The 27,888-nt window shown below is 41.5% G+C and overlaps 2 protein-coding genes across 2 annotated transcripts; one reads left to right on the top strand and one right to left on the bottom strand.

The window, feature by feature from the left end:
- Positions 1-179: 179 nt before the first annotated feature.
- On the top strand, positions 180-6,151 carry rec114 (REC114 meiotic recombination protein). Its single transcript, XM_061276724.1, has 6 exons — positions 180-359; positions 948-1,037; positions 3,853-3,936; positions 4,155-4,328; positions 5,403-5,483; positions 5,751-6,151. Exons 1-6 carry the CDS (start codon positions 282-284, stop codon positions 5,913-5,915), a joined length of 672 nt encoding a protein of 223 aa, XP_061132708.1. The 5' UTR covers positions 180-281; the 3' UTR covers positions 5,916-6,151.
- On the bottom strand, positions 6,113-27,888 carry nptnb (neuroplastin b). Its single transcript, XM_061276721.1, has 9 exons — positions 27,197-27,888; positions 17,872-18,219; positions 14,564-14,738; positions 13,853-13,947; positions 11,173-11,306; positions 10,825-11,098; positions 7,700-7,721; positions 7,379-7,452; positions 6,113-7,282 (listed from the first exon to the last, which is right to left on the bottom strand). The coding sequence occupies exons 1-8, from the start codon at positions 27,270-27,272 to the stop codon at positions 7,392-7,394; spliced, it is 1,185 nt and encodes a 394-aa protein (XP_061132705.1). The 5' UTR covers positions 27,273-27,888; the 3' UTR covers positions 6,113-7,282; positions 7,379-7,391.

Genomic DNA, 27,888 nt, shown 5'->3' with positions numbered 1-27,888 from the left:
GCCAGGTCACTCGAACTGTCAGGTTTTCTATAATGAACAAAATAAAATATAAAAAAAACAAATAAATAAAACGTGATATTTAGTCACCATGCCATTTTGTTACACAACCGCCGAACTTTTTGTTCTTCAAAAACGTTCACAACTTTATTCGTACTTAACGATAAACACATTCGCCTCATTCAGGTGGAAAGACGGGTCTGTTTACCGAGTCGCCGTATTGCTTTACATTGACTTTTTGGCAAACATAATATTCAAACAATAACAATAAAAAGTCAATTGAAATGTCTACCTGTCTGAATTGGAAGTTGAAACGTTGTGGACGACTTATTCCAGGCTCCACCAAGAATGAATCCTGGAAAGTAAGTATGGATTAACCACCTGTGATGATTAAGACGACCGATATTTTGCTAGTTTTTTCCCCTTAGTTGTGTTTAACTATGAATTTATGCTCACGTGTAATGGTTTTAAATGTTGCCCTCTAAATTAAATTTACATTTTGATATATTTACGTGATGGGGGTATACAGTGAACCCTCGCTACTTCGCGTTTCGTTTATCGCGGCTTCACGACATCGCGGAAATACAGTAAAAGTCAAAATAGCACTGCTAAATTGAGGTAACATGTGTCTAACATTTAGGACAATTTAGTATTGCTCCAAATGTTCGTTTACATTCCTTTAGAAGTCCGTTTTCAAGTGTTAGCACGACCGCGAATTAGCATCTTTCAGCTAACTCGTTAGCCTGACCGTACTTCGCGGATTTCACTTATTGTGGGTGGATTACTGTATTGCTGTTTAGAGACTAGCTAAAAAAGCAACCACTTCCTAATAAAAATAAGGTGAATCATTCTCACATTGTTGGTAAAGGAAAACATATTTGTGTCCGTTATTTTCATTTGACGTTTTTCTTAAAACGTCTTTAAGACTCCATCTTTTTTTACCTGTCCAGATATTTGAAGCAAAAAAGAAGGAGCCTAAAATTATCGCCACAATCCTGGACTCTGGATGCTTGATGATCTTGCAGGGAGATGAATGCTTGGTAAGAAATTGATTAGGATTGTTTTTATCCAGGCTCAATTGATTACTCGTCCAACCAATTTAATTGGCTTGTATGAGTAAAAACAGTTTTAATGTCCGTGTTCTAATGTTAAACAAGAGCAATAAACAGTTGAATGTTCTGTTTGTATTTCATGTCTTTATTGTTAGTGTTAAGGGACCAAAAATGAGCCGATTAATCGGTTTTTTAGAATTGATTCTGCTAAACATCCATATGCTAATTCTTATAAAGTTGTTACTGCTGTGCACGCTTAGAGATAGATCATATCTGCCTCTGGCATGTGTTGACCTTGTTCAAAGCAAAATGCACTTTCAGACTATTTGCGTATTACGCCATCGATAACATGTTTCAGAAAGGCTAACAAGGTTATAATCCCATGCGGGCTTTGTTTGTTTAATTGTTTTAAGACTGGTGCATGTCAGGAGGGACTAAAGAGTCTTTAAATCCCTCCTGTGCCTCGAGGGAAGACTTCCAGAGCCAGTTAACGGTGATGAAGCAAAAACAAAAAAGGAGGGGGGGAGAAGTTTTTGGCTGCTCATCACTTCTTTAGACGTTAATCTCAGACTCCTGAATACTTGAACATTGCCATACTAAAAACCCGGCGCAATGCAGTAATTAATTGTGATGTTCCACATGCACACACTGGAGTCTGGGAAGGTGCTCATCCATGAAAGTGCTTGCCACATACCTCCACTCTCTGCTCTGTAATTCACAAAATAAATGACAGCTTGGCTGCATCTGCAAATGTCATGCTTGCGATTCTGGCAATTTGTAGTGCGTCCCACTTATTACACTATAGATTGCCTACATTATAGATTGCAACATTTAATAACATTCCAATTCATTAGTAATGTCGGTTTCCAAATGATGAGCCCGGTTGGGTAATATGTGACTTTATCATCTGCAACAAAATTACAGCAAGAACGATAATCTCAGAGTTATAGTTGCGTTGGTTATGGTGGCTATTTTCTTGCAGCAGTAAAATGGCAGATGATTCACATTTTCATTTATTGTCGTAGTACTAAAATATGGAACCTCTAAAGTCAAATGTCGAAAAGTCCTGTGAGACTTCAGTTTAGTGAGCATCCAAAGCAGTGTCATTAAATTAGCATATTTTACATAGAAAAAACTCACAGCACACCACTAAACCAAATTATAAATTCAATTATAAAATAAAAAAGTCCCATCCATAATACTCCTTTTATCTTCACTCCTGCGTCAATATTAATATTTTACCTAAAACCTTTCTTGCTCATTTAATTGCACTCTTATGAAAACAGTTTTACCCTGAATCAGAGTATTTCCATGGGATGTTAGTTACTCCAAATTTGAACAACTCAGAGGTTAGCCAGCATTCCAAATGTTATTTTCTGATTATTGTGTTTAGAAATCAAGCATATGGGTGTTTGTAGACAACAAACACAATAAGTGAACGGTCAGTGAGTCATAGATATCATGCATTCAGCAGTCAGCCTGATATTCAGGTCGGACTGCAACTAGCTTTTGCCAAGGATGATAGAGCGCTCTATTCCAGATTGGTGCTGTCAGCGCTCAGGGAAGTTTCAAATATCCTCAGCTTAGGAGGGCCTACAGGACACACGATAAGGCTTGGCGGGGAAAGATGCTGTGAACTGTAATTTTCTGTATTTGAAAGAATAGTGTGATGCTAGTCAAGACCTTCAGAGCAACTGCTGTCAACATGGCGTCAGCAGAATAAAACCAGGACAGTCTTTAAGGTGGCTTGACTCTGGAAGTTTACTTTTTACGAGGGCTGGGTATCAATCAATCAATTAACTGGTCATTAATTCATTCACTGCCAGTCCAGTTGAAATGGAGCTTTGACGTATATAGCCGTCACTGGCAGTGAATGAGTTAAGAATGTTGATTGTTAATTGATTCTCGACTACGGATATTTTGAACCTTCAATTACCATGACGGGCCTTAGCTGAAATTCAAACAAAGAACCTCTCGCCTATGATGTGTGCTCGCCATATGTTGCTTGAGTCACAGCAAGTTAAACAACATCGGCACTATGGCAACTTATCCTCTGGGAATTCTTATTCAACGCCATTAAATCAGGATCTTGCGATTAGCTGGTGAGCAATCCGCCTCTCACCCAATCGTCGGCTGATAGAGGCTCCAGCTCATCCTTGACCCCAATTAGGTCAAGTGCTGGAGAAAATGGATGGACGTTGGCATTCATAGATGAGTTTAGAAAAGTTTAGTCCAAAAAAATATATAGAGAGAAAAAGACATGGAGTTAAATCCAAGTCTCCAATCAAATAAAAGCTTTAATATGACCTTCAAAACATGTGTTGGCTCTGTCAACATTGTAAATAAATGAATTAATTGTCAGTCTGTCCGTTTGTCCATCGTCTTATTTCTTCTCATCTTAAATATATTAAAACTTTCTTTAATTTCTTTCAAAATAAAATATCTGTTTTCTCTAGTGTTTGTCTTCATTTAGGTCGCAGGTGGCCTGGAGCTGATCCTCAATGACATGAAATTTCATTTTGGAGCTAAAAATGTCCTCAAAAGTAACTGAGAAATAGAGACCCCTGCTGACCAATTTCAGTAACAGTAATTACTTGACTGGAGCAGATCAAATTGAAGAGTGTCATGGCATTTGTCGTTTGCTTTCTTCAAAATGATCATATTTATTTTATTTTTATATTGACTTTATGGAGAATGAGTAGATACGTAGAAGGGAAATGAGATGCTTGCACCAGAATTAGCATGAAGCTAGTTTTCATTTGTAATCCAATTAAGTATAGATTTCTCACTTTTACTGTTGCAGGAGAAAATTCCTTTGATTAATGCCGGCGATGTTCTCAAAGTCCACCAGAAATCAGACAGCCTGGTGCTTCGCAATACAGTGGAGGTGAGCTTGGACTGTGGCTCACACAAATTTGGTTTTTCTTTGATTCTTCTGTCTGTTATTACTCGTGACAGTTATATTTTGCCGTCTTCTATTAAAAAACAACACAACAACCTCGTTTTAGTTCTAATGAGATGCTGATTTAAGGGAGGCAATGAAAAAAGGAATTATTCACGCGTCGGCTTGGAGTGACAGCGACGAGATTGTTTGCGTGTCCTCAGGAATCGGGCTGTGTGATCAGGATGCAGTTTGATGGCAGGAGCAGGGCGCAGGCCGTCAAAATATGCTCAAGTGCCGCAGAAAGACTGCGGGAGTATCTGCCTGTCAACACTCTCGAAGACGCCCTGCCGCCAAATAATCAGCCACCCACCGATGTCCTTACGCCAGTGACACAGGTGACCTATTTAGCAATTTATTGAATTCAAAATTAAATGACACTTTTGTAATAATTCTACAGTGGTTCCTCAAATGTTGGATACAAAAAAAAGTTCCATGTGATACGAAGTATGATTATTCATTGTCATAAGCAGATGTTAATTAGACTAACCTTAACATGTTCAAGAGAAAATGAAATTCAAAACTCAGGTTTAAACCCTAAACTTAAGAACTGTTGTTTATACAAATTATTATTTCATCGCAGTGTTCGATTACAGACGACCTCACTTTCTGGGAACAGCATCCAGTTGTAAGACAAACTTAATTGTGGTTTGCTTTTGATGCATTCTAATTACAATTTTGGTCATATCGGTTACGTGACGAAAGCCTTTAGAATCACTTTTTTATGCGTTGATGATGAACGATGCTTTCAAAAGCAAGATACTGAAGACAAACTGTGTGTCTCCCCGTCGTGATTATTGCAGAGACCGTATCTGACAGCTGATTTATGACGATTTTCTCAACTAGGTCATGTACATGGAGTCGGACACTAGGTGGTGCTATTTACAATACTCATCTTTAGAGGTCACATTGCTGGCGGTAGCTTGAGGGATTGATGCACTGATGCAGTCTGATCTTGCCGATCTCGCCGATCTTGACGATTTCGTCTATCTGCCTCCTTATATTTAATTCAAGTGACCCATGAAATATTGACTGATTACTGATGTTGACCTTTCCAAACTGATATTAATATACATAAACAAAAGAAAAAAAAATGCTTATTGACACTAGACTATTCGAGTATGTTTTATTTTGAAACATCTTGATTTGATATTTGATGTGTATCTTGAACTCCCGCTGGGTCGTGAGCTAATTCCACTTGAGGGGATGTGACATAAAAGTGTGCATTGTGCCAACAAGGTGGAATGTGACCTTTCGGTGAAGAGACACCCCGGAGGAGTTCTCAGTTTAGATGAAGAGAGGAGAGTGGGATATTTTTTCAATTAGTAATGAAGCCAATTGATTAGACTCTTCACTCTGCGTCGTCGTGCTGCGTCTGGTCACATCTTTCTCATTTGCTTTTGTGTCTGAAGCCGTGTCCGCAGCAGGGTGAGGCGGCTGGAGCCGAACCAGAGGTTGTCCATGGATCGCTGTCCATCAAGCGTCTTGTCCAGGTATTCGATACAAGTCATCTTCAGATAACTACTAGCCATCTTCAAAATAAATAAACAAAGTCACTCGTTGCCTTTTTTGAAAAACTGCTGCTAGAGTGTTTAGAAAAGTCTTAAAATTGGCATTTGAGAAAATTGGGCTAAGCTGAACTATGAAAGGTTTTCACCTCTGCCATTACATGTGAGTATGGCGTCAAATTTGATTGCTTTGCCTTGAAAATGAAGTTTTGCGGACCTGTTGTACTGATATAAGCTGTTGAATTTCAATAGAACCTCATGGGAGAGACGCCCCTGACGCTGCCTGCGCTGTACCATCACGTATCTTCAGAACCCGAAGACCTGGACGCCTTCGTGCGCCTTTGTCTGTTGGATCCCAGCTTCCCCGCTTTGGTGGAGCAGGTGGAAGGCAAGCTGAGGAAAATACTCGAAGAGTGAATCATCGTTGACAACTGAAGGGAGAGAAGAGGTCAAGTCAGCGCTGGGCTTTTTTGTTTGTTTGCTGTTTTTCCCACGCCGTTCCCTACGTAGGAGTTCACTCGCGTTGCGCTGCCAATGTCAACAGCATTGTGGTTGCGCATTAACACTTAGGATATTTCAGATAGTTGATTAGAGTAAGAGAGATTTAACGGGCGCATTTTTGTTTTTTTTATTCAGAAAAAAAATATTGGTCTTATTCATATGTTGGATCGTGGCGTTATACTCTGGTCCCTCTGTTCTCACATCAATTCAGGTCCGTTTGCCATCGCAACACACATCATCATTACATTGTATTGAAAGGAGGGGTCATGCAGCTACAGCAGTTAATGTCGCTATGCCAGCTTCCAAGGGATCCCACGATATTAAAGCTTGACTGATTAAAACAAACTGCCCTCCATTTAATCTATTCAAGAATACATTTTGCATAGGATTATAGCCATGCTATATAGTCAAAGAAAAATAAAAAAAATCAAACGATGAAATTAGGAAATGTTAAAAAAAATATCTTTTTTTTTTGTTTACAGATATCCTATCATTTGAACACTCATACTGCAACATATACGAGACACTCTAAGTTACTCTCAAAAGGAAATTAAAGTAATACACATACCATTGATATTTAGTTTGTTAAACACACATTATTCATTTTCTGTATTCACTCTCCATTAAATTTTAAATACTGCCAGTCATCGAAGCCCTTGCTTCACGATAAAAGTTCTATTAAAAGTGGACTTGTCGTCACGAAATCAAACATTAAATGACCATGATATGCTGTACAAATGTTCAAGAGGAAAAAGAAGACATTATATATAAATATATATATTTCAATATATATATATTCATACATACTCATATTTATATATATATTTCTATATTCATATAAGGATGACTCTATAAAAAAACTTTTGGGATGCAAAACAAAAGCCACACGAGGGATAACAACAGAAGATGTCTATTCTGAGTATCCTATTGCGTAATTATTTTGCATGCATTTACATGATGTGTCATTCAAAAGGGGAGTTGGCTCATTTGCGGGCCACGATTAAAATCAATTACGGAGACATCAACATCACATCGGGAAAAAAATGCGAACACCTCTTGGGCGATTTGGAGTCACAATTTGTCATCCTGACATCACCACGCGACAAGGCATGCTTTAAGACTCCCCCACTCCGCTTGCTCTTGGTTGCCAGTGTTACGCTGATATTGTTCCTTGTAAAAAGAGACAAGATATGCTTTTATTATTATTTTTTTCTCTTTCAAGATAGGCCGCAACTCAGATGCCGCCGTGTAGCCAAAAAAAACTGCAGTTTCACCCATCTCATCTGTGAAGAGAAAATAAAGACAAGGCATGACCACTGATAATCCTCAGCAGCACATTCTATATTTAGCACCCGCCATCACGCTGCACAGTATCTTACTTGAGTCCATTGCTTATTTTGTGTTCCTTTGGCGGACGTTTTTGTCTTTGTGGTTGTTTGTAGAATTGGTTTTCCTGCCAAAGAAGCGGGTACGATTCAGAAAACATGAAGGTACAAGAAAACAGGTGCAAAGTAACAAGATTAGCATAAATCTATTCAGCTAAGACGCTCCCACCACTTTACAAAATATCGTTTTTAATACAGAATGGGGTAAGACTCCACACTGAGAGACTATTTACACACTTCAGTGCTGCTGCTTTGCAACAGAGCTCAAATGGGCAACGGTTAACTCAAATTCAAATGGAGTTGTTTGTAACTTACATTGGTCCAACTGGCTCGTCATCTTTCACGGGATAGAAGGGAATGAAAAACAAACAGAGAAAAACATGAGGTCCAGGTAATAAAAGAATGTAGGCCAAATCTAGCACATCCACTTTGCACAGGTATCTATTTCACTGAGGTGTGTTTAAAAAAAAAAAAAAACGGGGAGGAATAATATCAACTTAGAAATGCTCCATAGTTGTTCAGCGAATTATTCAAGCATTTGCTGAGCGAACAGATTGCTTTGAATGGTGGTGTGACACAGTCGTGCACTCGTGATAAGCTCTGAAATCACACGCACGCACACAAGTCGGCAGCGTTCTGTGTCCAATTCAAAGGACACATTTGAAAAGGAGGCTTCTTGGAAGGCGTTAAAGCTGCATAACTATATTAGTGTGCTAAAACGGTCGGCAGTGACATCATGTTTAAGTAGCGCAATCTGACAACACTGCGATGGACCCTAAAAGCTACCACAAATGTCATGAGTTAAGCTATTCATTTTCTGATTGAGCATACATGCAGGAGGCTTACAAATGACTCATTTGAAACTGCCTTTTAATTACAGCCAGCAATATCACAGCGATTTTTTTTTTAAAGGCCGGGGGAGAGAAAAAGAAACTACATTCACAGATGAGCTATTGTGACCGATTTGGCATGATGACACGGATCTTTTTTGAGCTTCCAGCAGCAGCATATTGGTTTTATAATTTCCCTACAGCACGACACAGTAGGAGTCTCTATTTTACTACTGATTTGTAATTCATTATAGTAAATTATTCTTTTTGGAATGAGATCCATGGTCATATTTTAATTGTCTTTATATGTCTCTCTCTATATATATAAAACTGTGATGGTATCTTTTCAGATGCCAAGTTACTCCTCACTTTGATTATTTATTTTCCACATAGAAAATTGAGCACATTTCTTCAACTTCCCGAGTACCAAATTGAACTTTGTGAAAACGAGGCGGATCGTTCCGGTTTGGTGCCCTTGACGAGATGTTTGGGTGTTTGGCATACAGATGCAAACGGGTAAGTCAACAGCCACATGCAGTTACAAAGCCGCAGATTGGCAGCATTACAGCAGCATTCCATGGCGTTAATATGAAGCGGACTTGAACAACAGTCATAATGTTAGTCATCAAACATGGCGCTGCCATCAACTGCGGCAGGACGTCTTTCTGCATATGCCACTGTTTTCTCACCTCCTATGCATCACGCCACACAAGCTGTGTTTACTATACTGCTTCTGCAAGCACATGACAAATCCACGATTTTTACTGTGTGACAGTGGTCACTTTTTAGGATTCATCTTATTTTCATAAATGATATTTTTTGTTTTTTTAGCAGAAATGATCACACAGTAAAAATCCCCAAGCGACTAGATTTGAAACACAGGCTATAAATGCGAGCCTCTGCCTCAAAGCCCTTGACTGTGGAGCACGAGAGGTGTTCAAATACAGCAAGTCATAATGCACGCAGACGGGGGGCCGAAACCGGCGGGAATCTGGGATTCTAAAAGGAGATTTTAGAGAGGCTGAGCTGAGAGTCCTCACTGCTGATTTGAATGGCATAAACATAGCAAATATAATCCACCTTAATCGCTTCATTTTTTCCCGGTGGATGAAACCAACTGGAGGCCATGCACACACTTTACTTGAGCCGTGTGCTGTAGGCATTGATGCGTGTCAATTTTTTATTTGACTCAAGTGTTTTTTATTATCATGACTTTGTCGTTTGTCATAGGGTGATAGCAGTTTTATTTGCTGTTATTTTTCAGAGAAGAAAATGTAAAAATAGATCAATCACTTTAGATGATAGAATATATGATGAGGCTACTGCATATATAACTTCAAATGTCTTCGGCTTTAGGTGTCCGTTTTGAAAGTTATGTAATTGAAAAATAATCAAGGCTCAAAATATTTTTATTTCTTTAGGAAGCAGTTTTTGCCTGAGTAAATCCTTTTCGTTTGCTCTAAAACAACAAAAGCCAGATGCAGCCTTGCCTGCATTAGAATATTTGCTTTCTCCACTGCGATCCATAATGACAGCAAGGCCTGTGACGGTTGCGTTTTAATATAATACGGCCGTATTTTCAAGACAATGAAGTCGCCTTAGTAAAGGTTAGACGTAACCTTTGTTGACTCGGGGTTGCCGTTGGGGTTTTAAGACATTTTCAAGCGGTCAGCTCCTCTTCGGTTTGGGCTCCGCCAGAAGTTTTAAAGGCGCATTATGGTTGAATACAATGAGAAATTTTATTTGAATTTCAAATCTGTTCCCTTATTTTTTTTTCCCCCCCATCGGCTTCTTTTGATTTCATTTAAATAAGACATTATGTTTAGTCTCGCTCTGTGAAATGTTTTTGAAGCTTTTGCTGCAGGGATGAGTGTGCCAATACAAAGTTGTGTTCGCAGGCGTTGTTTACCTGCCTGTTTACAGTGCGGCCGCCCACACTCAAACCTAGTTTGCAGCAACACAGAAGGCTTCAAAAATTATTGCAAAGGGAGGCATGCAAAGCATTTTTTTTTTTTTTTATCACCATAACCTAATATTGCATTTGAGGAATATTGAATCTCTCGCGGTAGAACAAACATTTAACAAACACCAAAAGAGAGAGCCAATTTCACACTTGAGTTTTGGGGGCAATGGACAGTAGGCTTGTTAAAAACAACTGATAAAAGACATCTCTAGGACCATGCAGAATGTCTCACTTACCACCCGTTTAGATTATGGTGCCGTTTCGAAAGAAGTGGAAGGGAAGAATAGTAACCAATTCAGTTACACATCTCTGTACAGTATATTATCAACACCATTGTTACCATTGCTGTCAGTCAAAGGAACAACACACCTCAAAAGGTTAGTTCTCTTCTCATTTACCTAATAAAGGTCATATTTGCATGCGTCTACCATGGGGATTACGTCAGACAATACTTCCCTTTTGATACAATATGTCTTGAGGCATTTGAAAATGATCTACCGAGACAATAATTTGACAAACCTGAATTTTAACCTGTTCAAACAACTCATTGGCTCAGAACATGTTCAATGAAAGTTAATTATCCCTACATTAATAACATGACAAGAGAACGCAAACACACAAAAATAGAAGGAAATGGTGTCTCTTACCATCAATAATGTCATCTGGCCTCTTGCGTTTCTCATACACGACGATGATGACTACGAGGATGATAATTTCCGCCAGCACGCCCAGGAACGGCCAAAGCGGCGCAAGATGGCTTCGCACCCGTAGGATAGTGATTTCGGTTGTTGTCCCGATGGCATTGGATGCATTGCACTCGTACTTCCCGGGATCGGTGTCGATATCAAGATTTAGGACTTTCAGCTCTGTGTAGTTGCCTTGACTCGTAATAAAGAAGCGTCCAGTAGAGTTGTCGATCTCCTGAAAGGGACAAAGTGGTTCATTAATGTAAAAATACCAAGTTGACAATATTAATTATAATTCATTTATCTTACCCTGGAGGACGTGCCTTCCATTTTACGCCATGTCCAGACGGGATGCGGATACCCGACCGACTTGCAATGCATTGTTGCGTTTTCCCCCTCGTTTTTATTTTCACTCCGTTTATGACCGGTGATAACAGGTTTTGCTATGACAAGAGATACAAATAAATGGTTAGCTAATCTCTGGCGTCCTAATTTACAAAAAAGTTTAAATTAACATTAAAATGACATTTATATCATAAAGGTTTTTATAAACCATATATTTCCAAGAAACACAATATACCTGAAAAGTCACTGTATGTGTTAAGCATCAGTTTTTAGCAAGTAGAATGTTGCCAAAAGCATAATGGTTAATGGCTAGCATGGACATAACCAGAGAAATCTATTGAAAACTTTCTTTTATTTTTTCATGAGAAAAACAATCACGACAAATCATATTGAGGTCACGAGAGGGAGGGATCATAAGGCATTAGAGCCTCCAGATGTTCCAATTCCAAAACTACAAAGTGAATTCCACAAAAGAGATGCAATCCGAAAGAAACAAAAATGAATTGGCTCTGATTAATGAACACTGGGAAAATGTCCATTCTATTCTGTTAGAAAAAGTCGCTAAGACCAAGCGCCAAGTCACAACAATCTGCGAATAGAACAGGTGAGACTTTTCATTTGATTCTTCTCATGGTGAGAGGATAACCACTCGTTAATCCCCCAAAATGACAATAATTCTTTCCATGCAATTAAGCAGGATGAGACCCCGAATGATATTTTCTTTGTCAGCTGCACATGGATAATGGCATTGGGGGTTCTGAGCTCTTTAGTGACACTACAACCACTCTAATTATGGAACCCACGTGCTCAAGCAGAGGAGTGGCCAAGCTCATTTGCGCCTTATCCCTTGCCTTGTATTATGTCAACGAGTGTTAGCACGGAGACAACTGTCCAAAGTGAGGCCGAACTAGCAGAAACCTCAATTTCACACTTCTGTGATTATGAAACTGTGCCAGGCGGAGATAAATAGTATGGACTTTTGATGAGGGTGGAGGTCATAGCTGTCAGTGAGGAGGTTACGCATTAGAATGTCATTGGATGACTGAGAGACAGTTCAATTAAATCCTCTATTGGCAGCTTTCATTCTGATCTGCTTGTGATGATACGCTGGACTGTCCAAAAGTCTTAGGCCCCCCATTAGTGTTGTTAAAGTGACCTTGTTGACAGCAGGCATAGATACAGTTAGTATGAAATAATTTCCCTGAATCATGACAACACCCTCCAAATTGTTGTTTCTCCACTAACCTATAATACTGCTAATACCACAAAGTTGGTGTTAGCATCATGCTATTATTGATAACAGATAAATGTTCCACAAGTAAATCATTCAGCAGGTTAAGTTTTTTGAGGTACCAAATGTGTAGTGGCAGTGAGCTTAATATCGCAGACAATAAACTCCTGTGCTGCAACAGAGATGGCTGGGACAGGATTCACAGCCTTAATCCTACAACATCACAGAAGCCTCCATCTGTTGCCTCTAGAGCTGAGTCCTGCAAGGATGAGTGTGCCAAGGACACTGTAGGCGAGGGATCTCAGCAATCGGCTGCCAAGAAGCGCAGTGCAAAGCTGGCTAGCATAGCAGTGGGTTCTCTACCTAGGTCACTAAAGATTGCAAACACTTGGAGAAAATTAGAAGGAGCATTCGGATAGTGATGAAATTCTTTCCACTCTGGCAGTAGCTTCTTCAAACATTGAACGTAAAGGACAACCTCATGCAATATCTGTCCAGTTAAAAGACTGACGTTCTCTCCCAGGGGACACATTGAAAGCTTCAACAGTCACAGGCCCGGAGCCCCGGCGACGGCCAGGGCACTTCACTTTGAACAGACACGAGTCCCGTCAGCTCTCGAGCCAGTAAAAAGCAGAGCACACACACATACTCATCACCCATGTTACGCAATCAGGCAGCGCTCGAAGACAACTACGGAAGAAGAGGCAGGGCATGCTCAATATGAAGCCTAGCCATGCCACAGCAAATTGGCTTATGTAGCGCACGCAGGCAAGCTTCTCTTGAACCGGGTCTTCACTTGCCCTTTCTCAAGAAAGATTCCTTATTCAAGGCGACGGCTTCGCTGTCAGCTTGTATGATACAACATGAGTATGCTCGCTCAGTCAGTTTTTTCTAGCACGGTTTACATAACCTGTTAATCGTCACTTTGATACACTGTTTTCAATCAGAAAATCAGCTTTTATTTGGACAAGTAGCCCTCGAGCTGCCCTGCAGGAAAGCTTCATGTTTGCATGTCTGCTGAACATTTGCGGTCGCCTGTCCATTTTGTTAAGACCGTCATCTGAACGAAAGCCAAGAGTGACAACAGCCTCCGGAGAGCTTCCTGTCATAACCACTGCCCAGGATGAGTTCAAACATCTTTGTCAACAAGGAGTCACTTCACACAGCCTCTGGTTGTTAACTTTTTCTAGGACATCTTTATCTTGCCGTGCCTCAGAAGGAAACCAGCGATGGCCTGTCAATCCATCAATTCAACCATTCATTTCTTATACCACTCTTGATACGGTCAGACTTTGATACGACCAACAAAGCCCAGACTATTATCGGATCGACTGTGGGGTGAGGAGTTTGAAAGACATTTATGTAATTGACATTACAAACATTCAATTTCCACATTCAAGTCAAGAATCTTACCTTTTACTTCAATTGTTGCATTTGCATTTGGAGCCATTTCGAATGTGTATACACACATGTATTCCCCAGAATCATCCGCTCGTGGTTTACCAATTCTGCAACAAGACAGAAAACATTAATCACATATCCTAAAGCTACCAGTCACCCAAACCAATGAAGTCAACAACTACTAATTAGCTGGGACTACAGAAGTGAGGGCCCCAGAGGACCAGCGAGCCAGTAGCGACCAATGTGGTGGCATGATACTAGAATATTACAGTGCAGCGGCTCGGGATCCTGCGGGGAAGGGAGCCATGAGCATATTAGCTGTAATCTTCTGAGTAGCACTGATATAATGTGACAAGGAAGTGACCAATTGGTCCTATCTTGTGTGGCTAGGGAGAATCTGTGGTTTGTCTACAGGGGTGACAGTGGCTTTGTGCTCCGCTGGCGATCCTTTGTGACAGTGCAAAGTAAAAACGAGTTAGTACCAAAGGCTAGGGTTGATCATTTTTAATATAGAATAAGTTTGAAATCAGGCTTTGTTTTGCTTATCCAAAGAAGCCAATTACCACAATTTTTCCATGGGGAAGATTCAGCAATTCAAATCAGGTGTACTGCCAGAAGGTCAATCAGTATGCAACCTTTGTCTTGAAATGATCAGCTAAATTTAGGATGTTTGATTAACATTCTATCAGTGTTTTATGCATCGCCCAGTCCTCAAAGGCGCACCTATACGTTGTGGTCCTGTGCTCAGTCCGCGTTTTAGCAATCTCCCGACCGTTCTTCACCCAGAAGCTCTCCGTGTGCTCGGTGTGGGCGGTGGTGAGGTTGCAATGCAGAGTAATCGGCACGCCAGGGGAGTCCGTCGGCAAGATGATCTGATCAGAGGCATTGATCTTTGGTTCTGCAAGACAAAGACGGACAGTCCAGGCTTATCACAGGAGCGGGGCTCACTATTGCAATATTTAGCAGCTCCATTTAAGGCTTTAAGCTATCTGAAGGAGATATTTGTGGATGGCTTGCTTTGGTGTAAAGTTCAAGTATGTAGGAATTTCAAAAACAGATGCATACCACATTCTAGTCATTCATTTCAAACGAGAGGAGCCTCTCCAGTCTTCGATGGGCACTTTCCTGAATGCTTTCGATGTTTCCCCTCTTCCAACACATCTTTATCAGATGATCAGGATCATAATTTTTTCTGTACAGCTTGCTGATCAGATGAACCAGATGTGTAGGAGGAGGGGAATATCTAAGACAAGAAGGGGGGAGCCCTTGAGAAGCGAAACTGCCCACCCCTAAGAAAGAATGTCAAAACCTTTGATGGCTTTTACTGTCTGAGAAATATTATCGACAGCGATAGACCACTACATAAGCCATTAGAGACTCAAATGAATACAGCCCCTCCTGGTTACAGCGAAGTAAAATACTACCTTGGTTCCTACATACATTCCCACTGTGCTGCACAGTTTTGCCCTTTGTATGAGAGAGATTCCTGGTCACTACACGATTCATTTCTCAAGGACATGCAGGGCAGAGTGTCCTCTGCTCTGCCATGAGTGGGAGGCTCGCTTCCAGGGCAGACCCACCTCGGTGGCCATGAAACCCCTGAAGGGGGAGGAGTACTGGGCCCGAGCATTGTGACGCTACTGATCCCTGCAAGGCTACGAGCCAGGTGGCAAAAGATGACTATCCAGTGACTTGTATTAGCATTCACAGCATCATCTTCCTGCTCTGCTGTAATGCGCAGTAGCTACAGGGAAATCACAGCCCCTCTTCTCACTCTCGCTTCTCCCCTCCACCAAGCATGTTCTATTAATAGCATGTTCAAGACATGCATACAGACACAACATGAGGTACATAAATTAACATTTAGCTAACTCGGCAGAGTGGTCCACAGGCAATTCACACAGAAGGTTGTTCTAAGGACGCTCTGTCAATCTTCATAACGCTGAAAGATTTAGCTCTATGTATGCTTGAAGCTCAATATAAAATGTCTATAAATAAAAAGGCAGAGAAACCAGATTCCCTCGTCTCGCCCTCAATTTTCCAGATAACACAACACAAAATAATCCATTAGTGCTTGGCCTCATAAAGATAGATAGTGAGCTGGAGTCCATACCAGCTGTGTAGGCGCGAGGCGGGGTACAGCTGTCCACCATGGACCAGTCGGTACCAAATTGCAGGGCACATGTAGACAACCATTTGCACTCACGTTCGCACTTTATGGGAATTTTAGCATCTTTAGTGTAACTTACATGCATTTCGGGGTAGGTGGGAGTATCCAGACATACGTTTATGGGGCAAACAGAAAAATCTTCTGACCGAGATATCCCAACGGAGATTGGACGCCTGATCCCCTATCTGTTAGCCAGCCCACTATTTGACTATGCTGCTTAACACAAAAATAATTCAATAAAAACAGCAGAGGGCATTATGATATCATGCCTTGAAGTGACTGGCATGTAGAGAATTATGGGTTTCCCAAGTAGTATTTGATTGTACCGAATGGAACTGCTTGTGCCTAACGGGGATTTTCGATTTTGAGTTCTAAAAGAAAATCAGATCCATTACTAGCTTATTAAGTCACACAAAATGTTCCTTCTTAAATGTAACGAGTTTGATTTGAAGCACAGACTGTGACTCACTGGACTTAATTCAAGTGGCACTCCACTCAAAATGTGAGTGTGTGTTCTCGCATGTATCGGTAATACCCGCTGAAAAGAAACTCGAAGAGGATTTCATAGCACTGTCCGTCCTGTATCTTTGTAGTATTTACATTGATAATCACTGCTTGTATTCTTGATTCTAGAACGAGTTTGTACGAGCAATGGAAAAGTAGTGTGGACCCTCCAGATTCATCAACTCGGATCTGAAGTTGTAGGAAATGATATTGCTTGGTCTCAATGTGAAGATATCCCTGTCTGAAGGACAAGCAATAACTCCCCTGTCCTTTCATCTCGGAGTCAATGACCATCACACGCCATTAAGTGGTAAGTAATTCATTCTGTTAACATTCTAATTGATTAACATTTTGCACTTGTATGACGGTTAGAATATTTAAAAAAGGACAACGTGGGAAGTCTTGATGCTTTGCAACTCAAAGTCCTGAAATATATTTTCCTTAGATCCGGGATGTTCAATTCCGTATGCTAAAACTAATCGATTTTGCCTCAATCAAATGTTGCTAAAACTGGCATTCAGATTTGTCAGAAAGGCTGGCAAGGATCAGAAACCTGTTCAGCCTTTCTGGGAGAAGCTCACTATGACTAACAACATTCTAAGTCTCTTTGTGCTTCAGTAGGCCAAGCAGCCAAGCATGCACAGATTAGAAAGGTCTTCTCGCCATTCAGTTTGTTTGACTGTTTGTGTGCACAGAGCAGAGGGTTTAAGAGCCTATAATGTCATTACTGATTGGCCGAGAAGCTTATACCGTGCTCAGACAAGTCCATGGGGACTGTTTCATAGAAATAAAATATGCCCCATTCGAAGGTGAAATGAGACACCCGACGGGGTCCGATTCTTTTATTGGATCACCACCAAATTAGAGAGCAAAAATATGATCTCTTTTTTTTCCTAGAGACTAGACTCCAATGTCACTTTGTCCTACAATTACATTTGAGTGAAAAGGCTGTAGAGAAAATGAAAAATTGAAGAACTCTGAGACTAGTAGGAGAGTTAAGACAATCCACTGCAAGAGAAGCAACCAAAATAACAGTCACAATTACAGTCACTCAAGATTGAATTGATGAAATTAACATTTGGATAGAAGCCAGTGAAGTGGATAGATAGGAAGGGTAAAAATGTGGAAAGCAATGTGTTTCCATGTTTGTGATCATATGCAACAAGACATTTAAAGGATTACTCGGCAGACAATCAAATCATGAAAACCAAAGCAAGGACATGGACTTTAGAGAAGTTATCTTGTATCGTTGCTCTCCTATAAGACATATTTGAGCAAGACAATGACATTTTAGCGTACATGATGGAGGACAAAAGGTTACAAGTTCATTCGTTATCTAAGGACATGCTTTACTCACTCTGTAGCACCGAAATGGTGGCCTGGGCCCGAATCCAGGTGATGGCGGGGTTTTGTCGCAGGTCATTTCGCCTGGGGTCATTGCTCGCCCGACACTCGTAGGTCCCAGAATCTTCCAAAGTGAGGCGCGTGATACCCAGAACGCTGACACCGTTGGCGCCGTAGGCCGTGTTGATGGACACTCTGCGCTTGCGGGCTCCATCCCACAGCTGCTTGAACGAATCTGCTCGGTTGATTTCGGAATACCACCACTGGATCTCTGGGGTGGGGTTACCAAGTACGTCGCAGTAGAGCTCAAACGTGTCCCCGGTAAGCTTAGTCTCAGACATCGGCGACTTTACAAATCCAGCTGAAAACAAAAGAGATCAGGAGGGTTAGAGCAGTCGGTAAGGTGACAAAATACCGAGGGAGTGTGAAGGAAATTCAATGTGATGAGAATACAGCTTGGAAAAACAGGATGACAAGTGAAAACTACTTTTACAATTTACTTGATTGGACTCGCATTGCAACTAAATGACAATGGAAAAAGTCCCAAAGTGAAACCAGTTGCGAACCGATTCTCTGACCGGTGCCTTCAAACTGTCGACTGTAAATATATTCTAGGGAAAAGCACAACCGATTTTCATCAGTCTCGTCAAGTTCCTCAAAATCGGTTCATCAGCAGGACTTGTCGAGTAGGCGTACACTTGGGCGCGTTGCCGCGGCAATCAGTGGCAACGCTTTCACTTGACCTCAATCAAAGGAAAACTTGAATGCTAACTTTATGTTTGCTGGGGCTGGGAGTGAACAACAGCTATAAAGGTTAGACTTGGATCTAAAAATGTTTTGAATGGAAGTTGTTTGTGTAAATATCAATTTAACTCCTTAATTGTCCTTAGATGTGAGTCTGAGTATGAATGTGTTTTAGTTTAGTGAGTTGAGACTAGATCAACAGTGTCTCTGCTGTTAAATTGGTCTTTCATTGAAGGACAAACATGTAATCCAGTGGGACATTAGAGGCATTTAATCAAATAAACTAGCCTGCACAGTTAAATTACAAATCAAGTGCCTCATTAACGGCACTTTACAGAAAACGCCACACATTCATGGGGAGGGACAGGAATAAATGTAATCTCCTTTAATCCCGAGCAGATATTGTTATGACAGCAAAAATGGGGTCAACCGACCCTCAATTTGAATGAGCGGGAAATTCAAGAGCATTTTTTTTTCTTTTCAAAATCCATTTGAGGAAAAGTCAAACCACCAACACCTCCCCCACAGACCGGTGAATGACTGACACTTTCGAATACCATCAGCCAATAGTATTCCACTGGGAACCACTTCCATGCCTTATAGCAGTATTGTTAATGAAATGGGATCCCATCAATGTTAGTGTCAAAGATACACATGTACCAGTGTGTGTTTGGACTTCCTTCACACACTTGTTCCGCACCGGTAGTCAGCCCAACAACACACTGACAGCCCTAATGAACCTCATCTAATGACAAATCACCTGGACCACGGATATTCTTCTCAACCGCCTGTCAGCTGTAAACAAAAGAAAGAAAAACAAGAAGCGACCTTAACTTAACTTTGTCCTCGATCAGTAGAGGAAATTGGAACAAAGACACTGTTGAACTGCTGTTTTATTTTTCTGACCCTCGAAGATTTGTTTTGGCAGAAAGTAGTATATGAAATGGTTTGATTCGCTTAGTCATGATTCTTTAGCTAGATATAGTATCATTTGTGAGCTATTTCCTTTAATCAAAAATATTTTGCGTAAAAAACAAGCCATTAATGCGCAGACATTAATTTTTCGTCATCGCGTGTGATGGCGGTGAAACTTGATGACACGCCATAAAAGCCTGAACTCTAATAATCAAACTCTACAAGGTCAGACCTTGAGCAAATGTCTTGTGTGTGATGAAGTTCCTGCCTTAAAGTGACTCATAGGCGCACCTCCTACTGACATGACGAAGAAGGTGCAATAACTCCTCCTGACGCTCCCATTTACTGGCACACCACATCGCTTCCTCCAGGGAAATGGGGGCGCCCGTTCATTTTTACCTGCAGCTTACATGTCCGTCCTTCCTTCCAACCATCCATTTTTCTCTTGAAGTTTTCCTCATTTGGGTCACGATTAAACCTGCGCCTGTCTACTTTGGGCGAGACTTTAGTCCCCAGTCGAGTCCATGGCACAAAAACACAAATAACCACTCGCACTCTACGAAGAATCCGGATTCTAGAATGAACTTAATATTCATGGAAACCAGATTAACCATAGGAAAACCCAAATCTACTGATTGCGAAGCAGATGTGCTAGCCTATAAGCAACCGTTCTGCGTAGCTTTGATTTCTCATTTGGCTTCAGTTGATTTGGAAATGCAATCTCCCCCAAAGTTGTGATCGCTGTCATCTGGCAAGTTGACTCGAACAAAATGTCAAAAGTCGAGCCAAAATATTTCACATACTTAACAATACATGATTTTTTTTAACTCGGTAACCATAGCAACAGCTCTGTTGCCAAAAAACATGCTCATGCCTCACAGCCAGATGGAAATGAATTGGATAGAAGGGAGGCAGGAATTGTGAGGAGAATTTGGCGGGAATTAAAAAAAAAAAAGTGTCGGAGGATATTCAGCACTTACAATGCGAGCTTCTATGCGTGATGCCTCCAGTTATGCAGACTAATTAGCATTTGTTTCTTTTCTCTGCAAACATCTGCTTCCATCAAGCTCACAACATCATTCCAGAGGGTGAAACCAAGTCTAATACGCCTACGCTCGTAAAAGCGGAATTTCAATCTGACACGTTTACCGTGACGTTCTTTACTACGATCGTATGCGTCGGGGAGTTGAGCAACTCAGCTCGTGGCAAAGGTAGCCATCCACCGTGATAATAACAAGAGAAAATTAATGCATTAAAAAAAACAATTAAAGGCTGTTCAAGGTGACGGCCCGGAGAAAAAAAAATTGTAATTTGTATTCAGCGGGGGAGAATTAACGCACGGAACAAACTACAGACAATGCTCACAAGCCCAATTGCTGCGCCGTTCCAACAACATGCTGACACAGAGCAGCTGGCATTCATTCATCCATCATGCATTCTCACTTCAAAGTGATATTGGGACAAGAATGGTCACTAATGGACTCTGCTGCTTTGGCCCATTAAATAGATTTGTTCCCTTCACATAACACAAAATATGCTACCATCAGGGCGAGATTAGCACTCAGTGTCCTCCTATTCTGATTCACAGTCACTCTCTATTGATCGGCGACCAGTCCAGGATAGAATACTGCCAAACCCAAACTGTCTTTTCAACTGAGGCAAAAATAGAACATTTGCTGTTTAGTAATTCACACAGCTGACTTTTCCAACTGGATAAAAGGTCACCTATTGATTGACTGGCTACAAGTCCAGCGTGATATCTGCGCTATTAATCCTAACAGACCAAATAGAACATTTTCCATGTTGTGGCATTTTCAGCAGAGAATTTACATTTCCGTGTTAGGACTAGCAAGTTTTGATGTGGTTCAAATCTGTTATTTAAGTTGCCGTGTTAGTTTACAAGGAATCGAAGTAGGGTAGCACAATGAGAGAGAAGCTCATTGTTCGGCAGCAGCAGTGGCACAAAAAAGAAAATCTGAATTGTTTAAGCATTAAAGTGTTACTCCAACTGATGTCGGTATAAAAGAGAGCTCCCTTGAGAGGCAACATCAAGCCGCACACAAGCGCCGTGCAGCCTGAGTGAGTCAGCTGCCTGCCTACAACCTGGATCCCCATCTGCACTCCCACAAGGCAGACAGAGAGAGCAGCGAGTAGGAAACCCCCCCAAGGACCACTGAACTGGTCACATGCAGTATGTGTGTGCATGGTGAAATGGTAGTGGGTGCATCTGTGGGTGCGTGCTACCTGACTTGATTAGAAAACATTCCCCCCCTCCCCCATCAAGCAGTTGTAACAGGATTATTTTATACATCAAGGATGGGCAACGTAAATGATGAAGCGGGCCACCATTTTTTTATCAGTGCTAACAGGTGGCCACATAGGACCGACCACACACTTCCGAACCAGATGGATGTCAAAAAAATCAAATATGGACAAAGTACTTGCATATGTGTCAAATATGCACACAGACCAAGTACTTGCATATGTGTCAAATATGCACACAGACCAGATCTAATTATTCAGATACTGTTTGTCCTGCAGGTCTTCCAACATCTCAAGCATCGTAAACTATTTCCGCCACCTAGTGGCAAAAGGTGATATTACAACTATAGCGTGAAACCCCGCCATTTGTGATGGGTAGGAACCGTGCTGGCCATCTAATTGTCACCCATTGAAGGTTCCCCCACCCCAAAAAGACAAAGAAAAAAACCCAATGTTTTTAAATACTGTATTGAATAAAACAATTGTGAATTGTGCTGAGCCTTGAGTTAGCAAGGGTCCACTGTAGTAGAGGTTTATAATAGCAATTTTCTTTATAGTGGATAATTTCTTATTTTTATTTACATTTGCATGACACCGAAGAGTGATGAAGACCAAATACACAACTACTCGAAAACGTACCTCTGTCATCAAAGGGTGAGTACTTTGCATATGTTTTTTTTACGCAGCCATTAAGTTGTTTTTACACAATCGACGTGACGGTTAAGAATATCATTATTTCCTGTGAGATCATTCGATTGTGTAAAAGGGATGAGGACTGATTGGCTTTGGAAGATGAGGACTGACGTTGGCAGACGAGGACTGAAGTTGGAAGACAAGGACTGACGTAGACTGATTTCTTTGGAATTTCCCCCGCGTTTCCTTCACGTTTCTCAGCCTTCTTTCTTCCCTGTTTGACGTCATCCACCTTTCTTGTTTCCTCTCTTTTGTTGCCCTGATGTTTCCTCTGAGCTCCTGTCACGTTTCCTTCCTACTTCGTCCATGTTGACATGTGAAGTGTTATAAGTAGATCCCTTTTGGGAGCTTAAGATCAGGGGACGCTTTGAGAATAATTGTCAATTTTTGTCTATGTGAAGCCTTTTGAGACTGCTTGTGATTTAGGGCTATACAAATAAACTTGACTTGACTTGACTTGACTTGTAAAAGATACCCACATTCTTACAAAATGGTTGCAACTTGCCTCACCTGTTACGACACCATGCATCAGTTCTTGCACACAGAGCAGTAATGAGTGACTTTTAGCATAGCATACATAACCCAGCTAACCTTGTTGCAACGTCAAGCTTAGCGTACCTCGCACGAGTGTGCCATGACACTAATAGGGAGCAAAGTGTCCAATCGAGTAGGCCATTATTTGCAAATTACGTGACAGTCGATTATTCCCTTTCATATTGAGCCTGAGTCTATTCGTTTCACGGTAGCCAATCATGCAAACGTTCAAAAATGAATCGAGTATGTGAAGCCACATTGTTTGCTTTCGACACCGCTTGATGCCACCGGCATTTTACATCTTATGTAATGTCACGGTGGGGGAGCCATGAGACACAGTGTCGCTGTTATTTGCAAATTCAAGTAAAAGCGCTTCCCAATCACACAGCGCCAGTGCGGCAACAGTTTAATGAGATTTAAATCCCAGTAACCCTTGCTGGGTAGCCACGCTCTAATCCGGCCCTGTAATCACAACCGCTAAACACGTCCTTTTATTGTTTTTTGAAGGTCAAAGCAGGCAGAGTCTAGCATTTTGAAGCAAAACTGGGGGATTTCACAAGACCCTAGTCAGTAGCTTGTTACAAATCTTGACACACATGCTAAGTCATCGCCTTTTATTGCTAACTGGACACCCTGTACATTGTGTAAAAAAATAATAATTATTATTGTGGGACATCTGTCCATTACACCAACTGATAATAAAATATGCTAAGGGCTATGCAGTGGAGCCTTGAAGGTCGAATGCCTTTAGTGAGATAGCATGAGCGGATATGTCCATGTCATGCTAATTGCAGATAATTACCAGTTAGCCATGCGCATGACTGAGCCAGAAGTGTTGCTTCTCTTCCTCAATGTTTATTAGGCTAGGTTTCTACTTCCTGGTTCTTTTCACATTCACGTTGGCTTATTATTATATTGCGAGCTCCTCAATAAGTTTCACATTATAAATATACCTCGAAACTATGATCCCAAAACACACACACGCATACTAAACCCTGCTCATTTTTCGTTGCACGCCCATGTCAGCCTGTGTGTTTTTGCGTTCACTCCGGGTCCATATCAGATTTCACACGCATCAAGTACAACTCGGTCGAAGGGCTGGCTCGAGGCCCGCAGCATATTTTCCAGATTTACAAATGGACCTTTTGTCCAGAGCGCGGACAAGAAACACGATAATGGACAAGTTGTTCCTTCGTCTCTTCGCTGTATTGATTGGATGGGATGCAGCTTCATAATGCTATTCTTAAAAAAGCAAACCCCGCCTCTCACCATTACTTATGCAGTGCTTTTTTTTTTCTATTGGATGGATGGATGGATGGATGGATGGATGGATGGATGGATGGATGGATGGATGGATGGATGGATGGATGGATGGAGGGAGGGATGGAGGGATGGAGGGATGGAGGGATGGAGGGATGGATGGATGGATGGATGGTCCCTCAAATAACTTAGCATTAGCAGCAGGCTATACTGTACATTTTCTCTCGGCCTTTGTGGCTGACAGTGGCATCACACTTCTTGGCGAGGCGGCTGCAGCTGTGCACAAGGAGGCCATCCATTAAGCGTTAATGGATTCACTTTCACAAAAGGACCTTAAACCCACGATGCCGTGTCGTGGCGTTAAAAATAGAAACGGGGCAGAATAGCCGCGAGGGGGGCATGGGGGAACACTATTCGGACTCATATTTGTCGCAGGAACTCGACCGCGCACTTCACTTCTTCCTCGATGAATGTGAGGAGGGAAAGAGGCACGGATTCCCCCTGCGACCCGCCCCGCCACTCCTCAAAAACCATGATTACATCTGATGCACTTATAATTATTAGTCTTTGCGCGTCACAACCCGAAGGCTGGAGTCGCACAGGAAAGTCAACATTACATAAAGAGGCACGCAACGCTCGGCCCTCAATCTGAACTGTGTTGGAGAACCGAACGGCTTTCGAGTGCAAAAAAAAAAACAGCTGACGTACTGTAACATTAAATAGACTTACCGACAATAACATCCCCTACCCCTAAATGTCATTGGGCACAATCTCAACCATAGAAAACCCGTCTTCAGATATGTCCAAGAATAGACAGATTATGGGATATAAGATTTTCCACATAGCCAAGATGGGTAAATGCCTCACGTCACGCTCCTGGCACTACAAACCGAGAAAAAAAGGAAAAGAATGGAATCCCTGGGATGAGATTTTGTTATGAAACTGTATGCGTTATTTTCTCCTTAATCCACTGGGATACGTTGTCATTCTATTTTCTGTAGTGCAGTATTTGTTCGAAATGGGTCAAATTGAACCCTGTCAAAACGAGGACAATGCAGTTTTGTGTCAACACTTCTCATCCCACGCTCGAAATGTCCCCAAAAATCACCATTTATTAGCAATCGAACATGGATGTCCGATTATCCTCCAGAAAAGACGAGGCGGGGTATTAGGCTTTAAATTTAAGTATGCATGCTAATTCCCTCCCATGCGTTTGTTTCATTATTTTTTGTCTCCCCCTCATGATTATCTCTCGGTCATCACACAAATGTAATGTAAATATGTTAAATTTATCCTTTAAGGAAAAAAGAAACTGGGGTTAGAGTTGCACTCAAAGTCAAAACTTGTGAAAACAAAACACGATTCTCTAATTGACATTTTTGGGAGCCTAAAATATTTGAAAAAGCGGCCTCAAAGTTGAACTTAGTGATAACAACTTAACTTTGGAGAGTACCGTATTTTCCGGACTATAAGGCGCACCGGACTATAAGGCGCACCTTCAATGAATGGCCCATTTTAAAACTTAATCCTTATATAAGGCGCACCGGACTATAAAGCGCACCATTAATGCATCATGTCAGATTTTTAATCCAAATCAAATCATTCTCCATTTTATCTTTTTTATTTCAACTTCAGATGCAACAAATGACTTTATAATCACAGAATAATGATCCATAGTCTTTTTGATTCATGATTCATAGTCTTCAGCAGGCCACTTATGCTTGATTTCATGACACAATGCTTCGGGCCAGTTTGAATTTAGGAATTTAGTCCATATATAAGGCGCACTGGACTTATAAGGCGCACTGTCGGCTTTTGAGAAGATTTTAGGTTTTTAGGTGCGCCTTATAGTCCGGAAAATACGGTACTTTAAAAACAACCACAGCAGCATACAAAACCTTGTGCATAAAACAAAGGAATTTAAAACAATAAAAAAGTGAAAGTACAGCTTGTGATGTCACTAACTAGGCCACGCCTCTCCAAGGCACACATCAATACAAATACACGACAATGTCTGTTAAAATAGCAACAATCCACAAATAATTGCATCAGCAAAACATCAACACCATGTACACAATGATGTTATTCATTATACTAGCCATACATACTAGCCTAAGTAACACCCTATGTGCACTATCACTTAACTCAAACTGTATAAATCATGAGACAACAATTTTATAAATTAGCATCAACATTGCAAGAGATGCAAAACCATACTTTTTGTTTCACTTTCTGCACAAGGTGCATTCATTGACCCCTCAACAAAACAGGGCAGCATCCTAAACGAAGATGAAAAACACCATCAATGAATTGAACCTTACAACAACACCACAAGGTGGCGCTTAAAGAATATTTTAGTGATGTTTTCTGATATAATTGCAGCACGTGTTCTCGACAACTATCTGAGTATTTGTACAAATATTTTTTTTTAAAAAAGATAGATGAGTTTAATGAGTTCTGATCTTGCATGTAATAAATTCCAACGTGTAAGGCAAAAAATAATAATAATTCAACACAAAAGCAGTGTGTAGTCGCTTTGGCCCCCCCATATTTAAGTCTTGTGGACAAGGTGGGTGGCCAATTGCCCGTGGCTACAAAAAGAGATAGACCCTCAGCAGGAACTCTTATTCCAAGCCTGGCAAACACAAAATAAATAAAAAACTGAAGTGGTTCCCTCATTGAGATTAGAGACAGGTTAGTAAAGCCACCAAGAAAATGGAACACCCTAAATAAGTCATAGAAGTCATTTCGCGACGACTCTATTGAAGCCTACCTAGTTGCATCTTAGGGTGGAAGCGCAGTGCTGTCAAGTGGAGTCTAAATCCTCTTTAAGTCACTTTACCCCCCCCCCCCCTCTTTCTCTCTATTATTCTTCTCGTGTGTTTTCATCAGTCACGCCACGGGTCACATCTGCTTTTTCTTCTTCTTACCGTTTTGAGCCGTGACGAAGGGCGGCATCAAGTTGCCCAGGAGGACCAGGAGCAGCATCACTGCACCAGGACGCATCCCGTCGTGGTCCCGCTCGGGGGGGGAAAATGCAAAGGGAGGGTGAGGGAAGGGTAGGGGAGTGGGAAATGAATGATCTGGTGTCGATCACAAACTGGACTAATGATAATAATGATGATGGTGGTGATGGTAGAGGTGAAGAGACGCGTGCAGCATGACAGCTGATTCCTCGATTTGGCGTTGAAGGACAGCGGGGAAAACGAAGTCGATGGGTGGTTCCGTCGGAGGAAATAAAAAAAGGGGGGCGCGACGGATGGTGAGGAAGCGGCCGGCGGCTCTCAGGGGTGCCGATGTGCGGCCATCGGCGGCGAAGAAGCCTCGTCGGATTGCAGAGGAGGATGGATCGAGGAAAGGAGGGAGGGAGGGAGGGGGTGTCACAGAGATTGTCCACAGCGTAGTTGGGAAGATTCAAAGATGCGCAAACTGATGCGCATTGGCTCTCGCTACTCCTGAGAAGGGAAGAAAGGCGCTTTTAAAGGGTGCGTAATTACGCACGCTTAGAGGCGAATCCAATATTCAACACCACCACGCTAGTTTGTTGATTATTGCACGCGGCGTGAAAGGCGCACCTCTTCTCTGTCTTCCTTCGCCATCATTTTGCCGTGTTGTATTTTGG

Source organism: Syngnathus typhle, linkage group LG4 (genome assembly GCF_033458585.1).
Source record: "Syngnathus typhle isolate RoL2023-S1 ecotype Sweden linkage group LG4, RoL_Styp_1.0, whole genome shotgun sequence".
Classification (NCBI taxonomy): domain Eukaryota; kingdom Metazoa; phylum Chordata; class Actinopteri; order Syngnathiformes; family Syngnathidae; genus Syngnathus; species Syngnathus typhle.
Note: the sequence above shows the minus strand (reverse complement) of the source record. Positions and strands in the feature narration are given on the sequence as shown.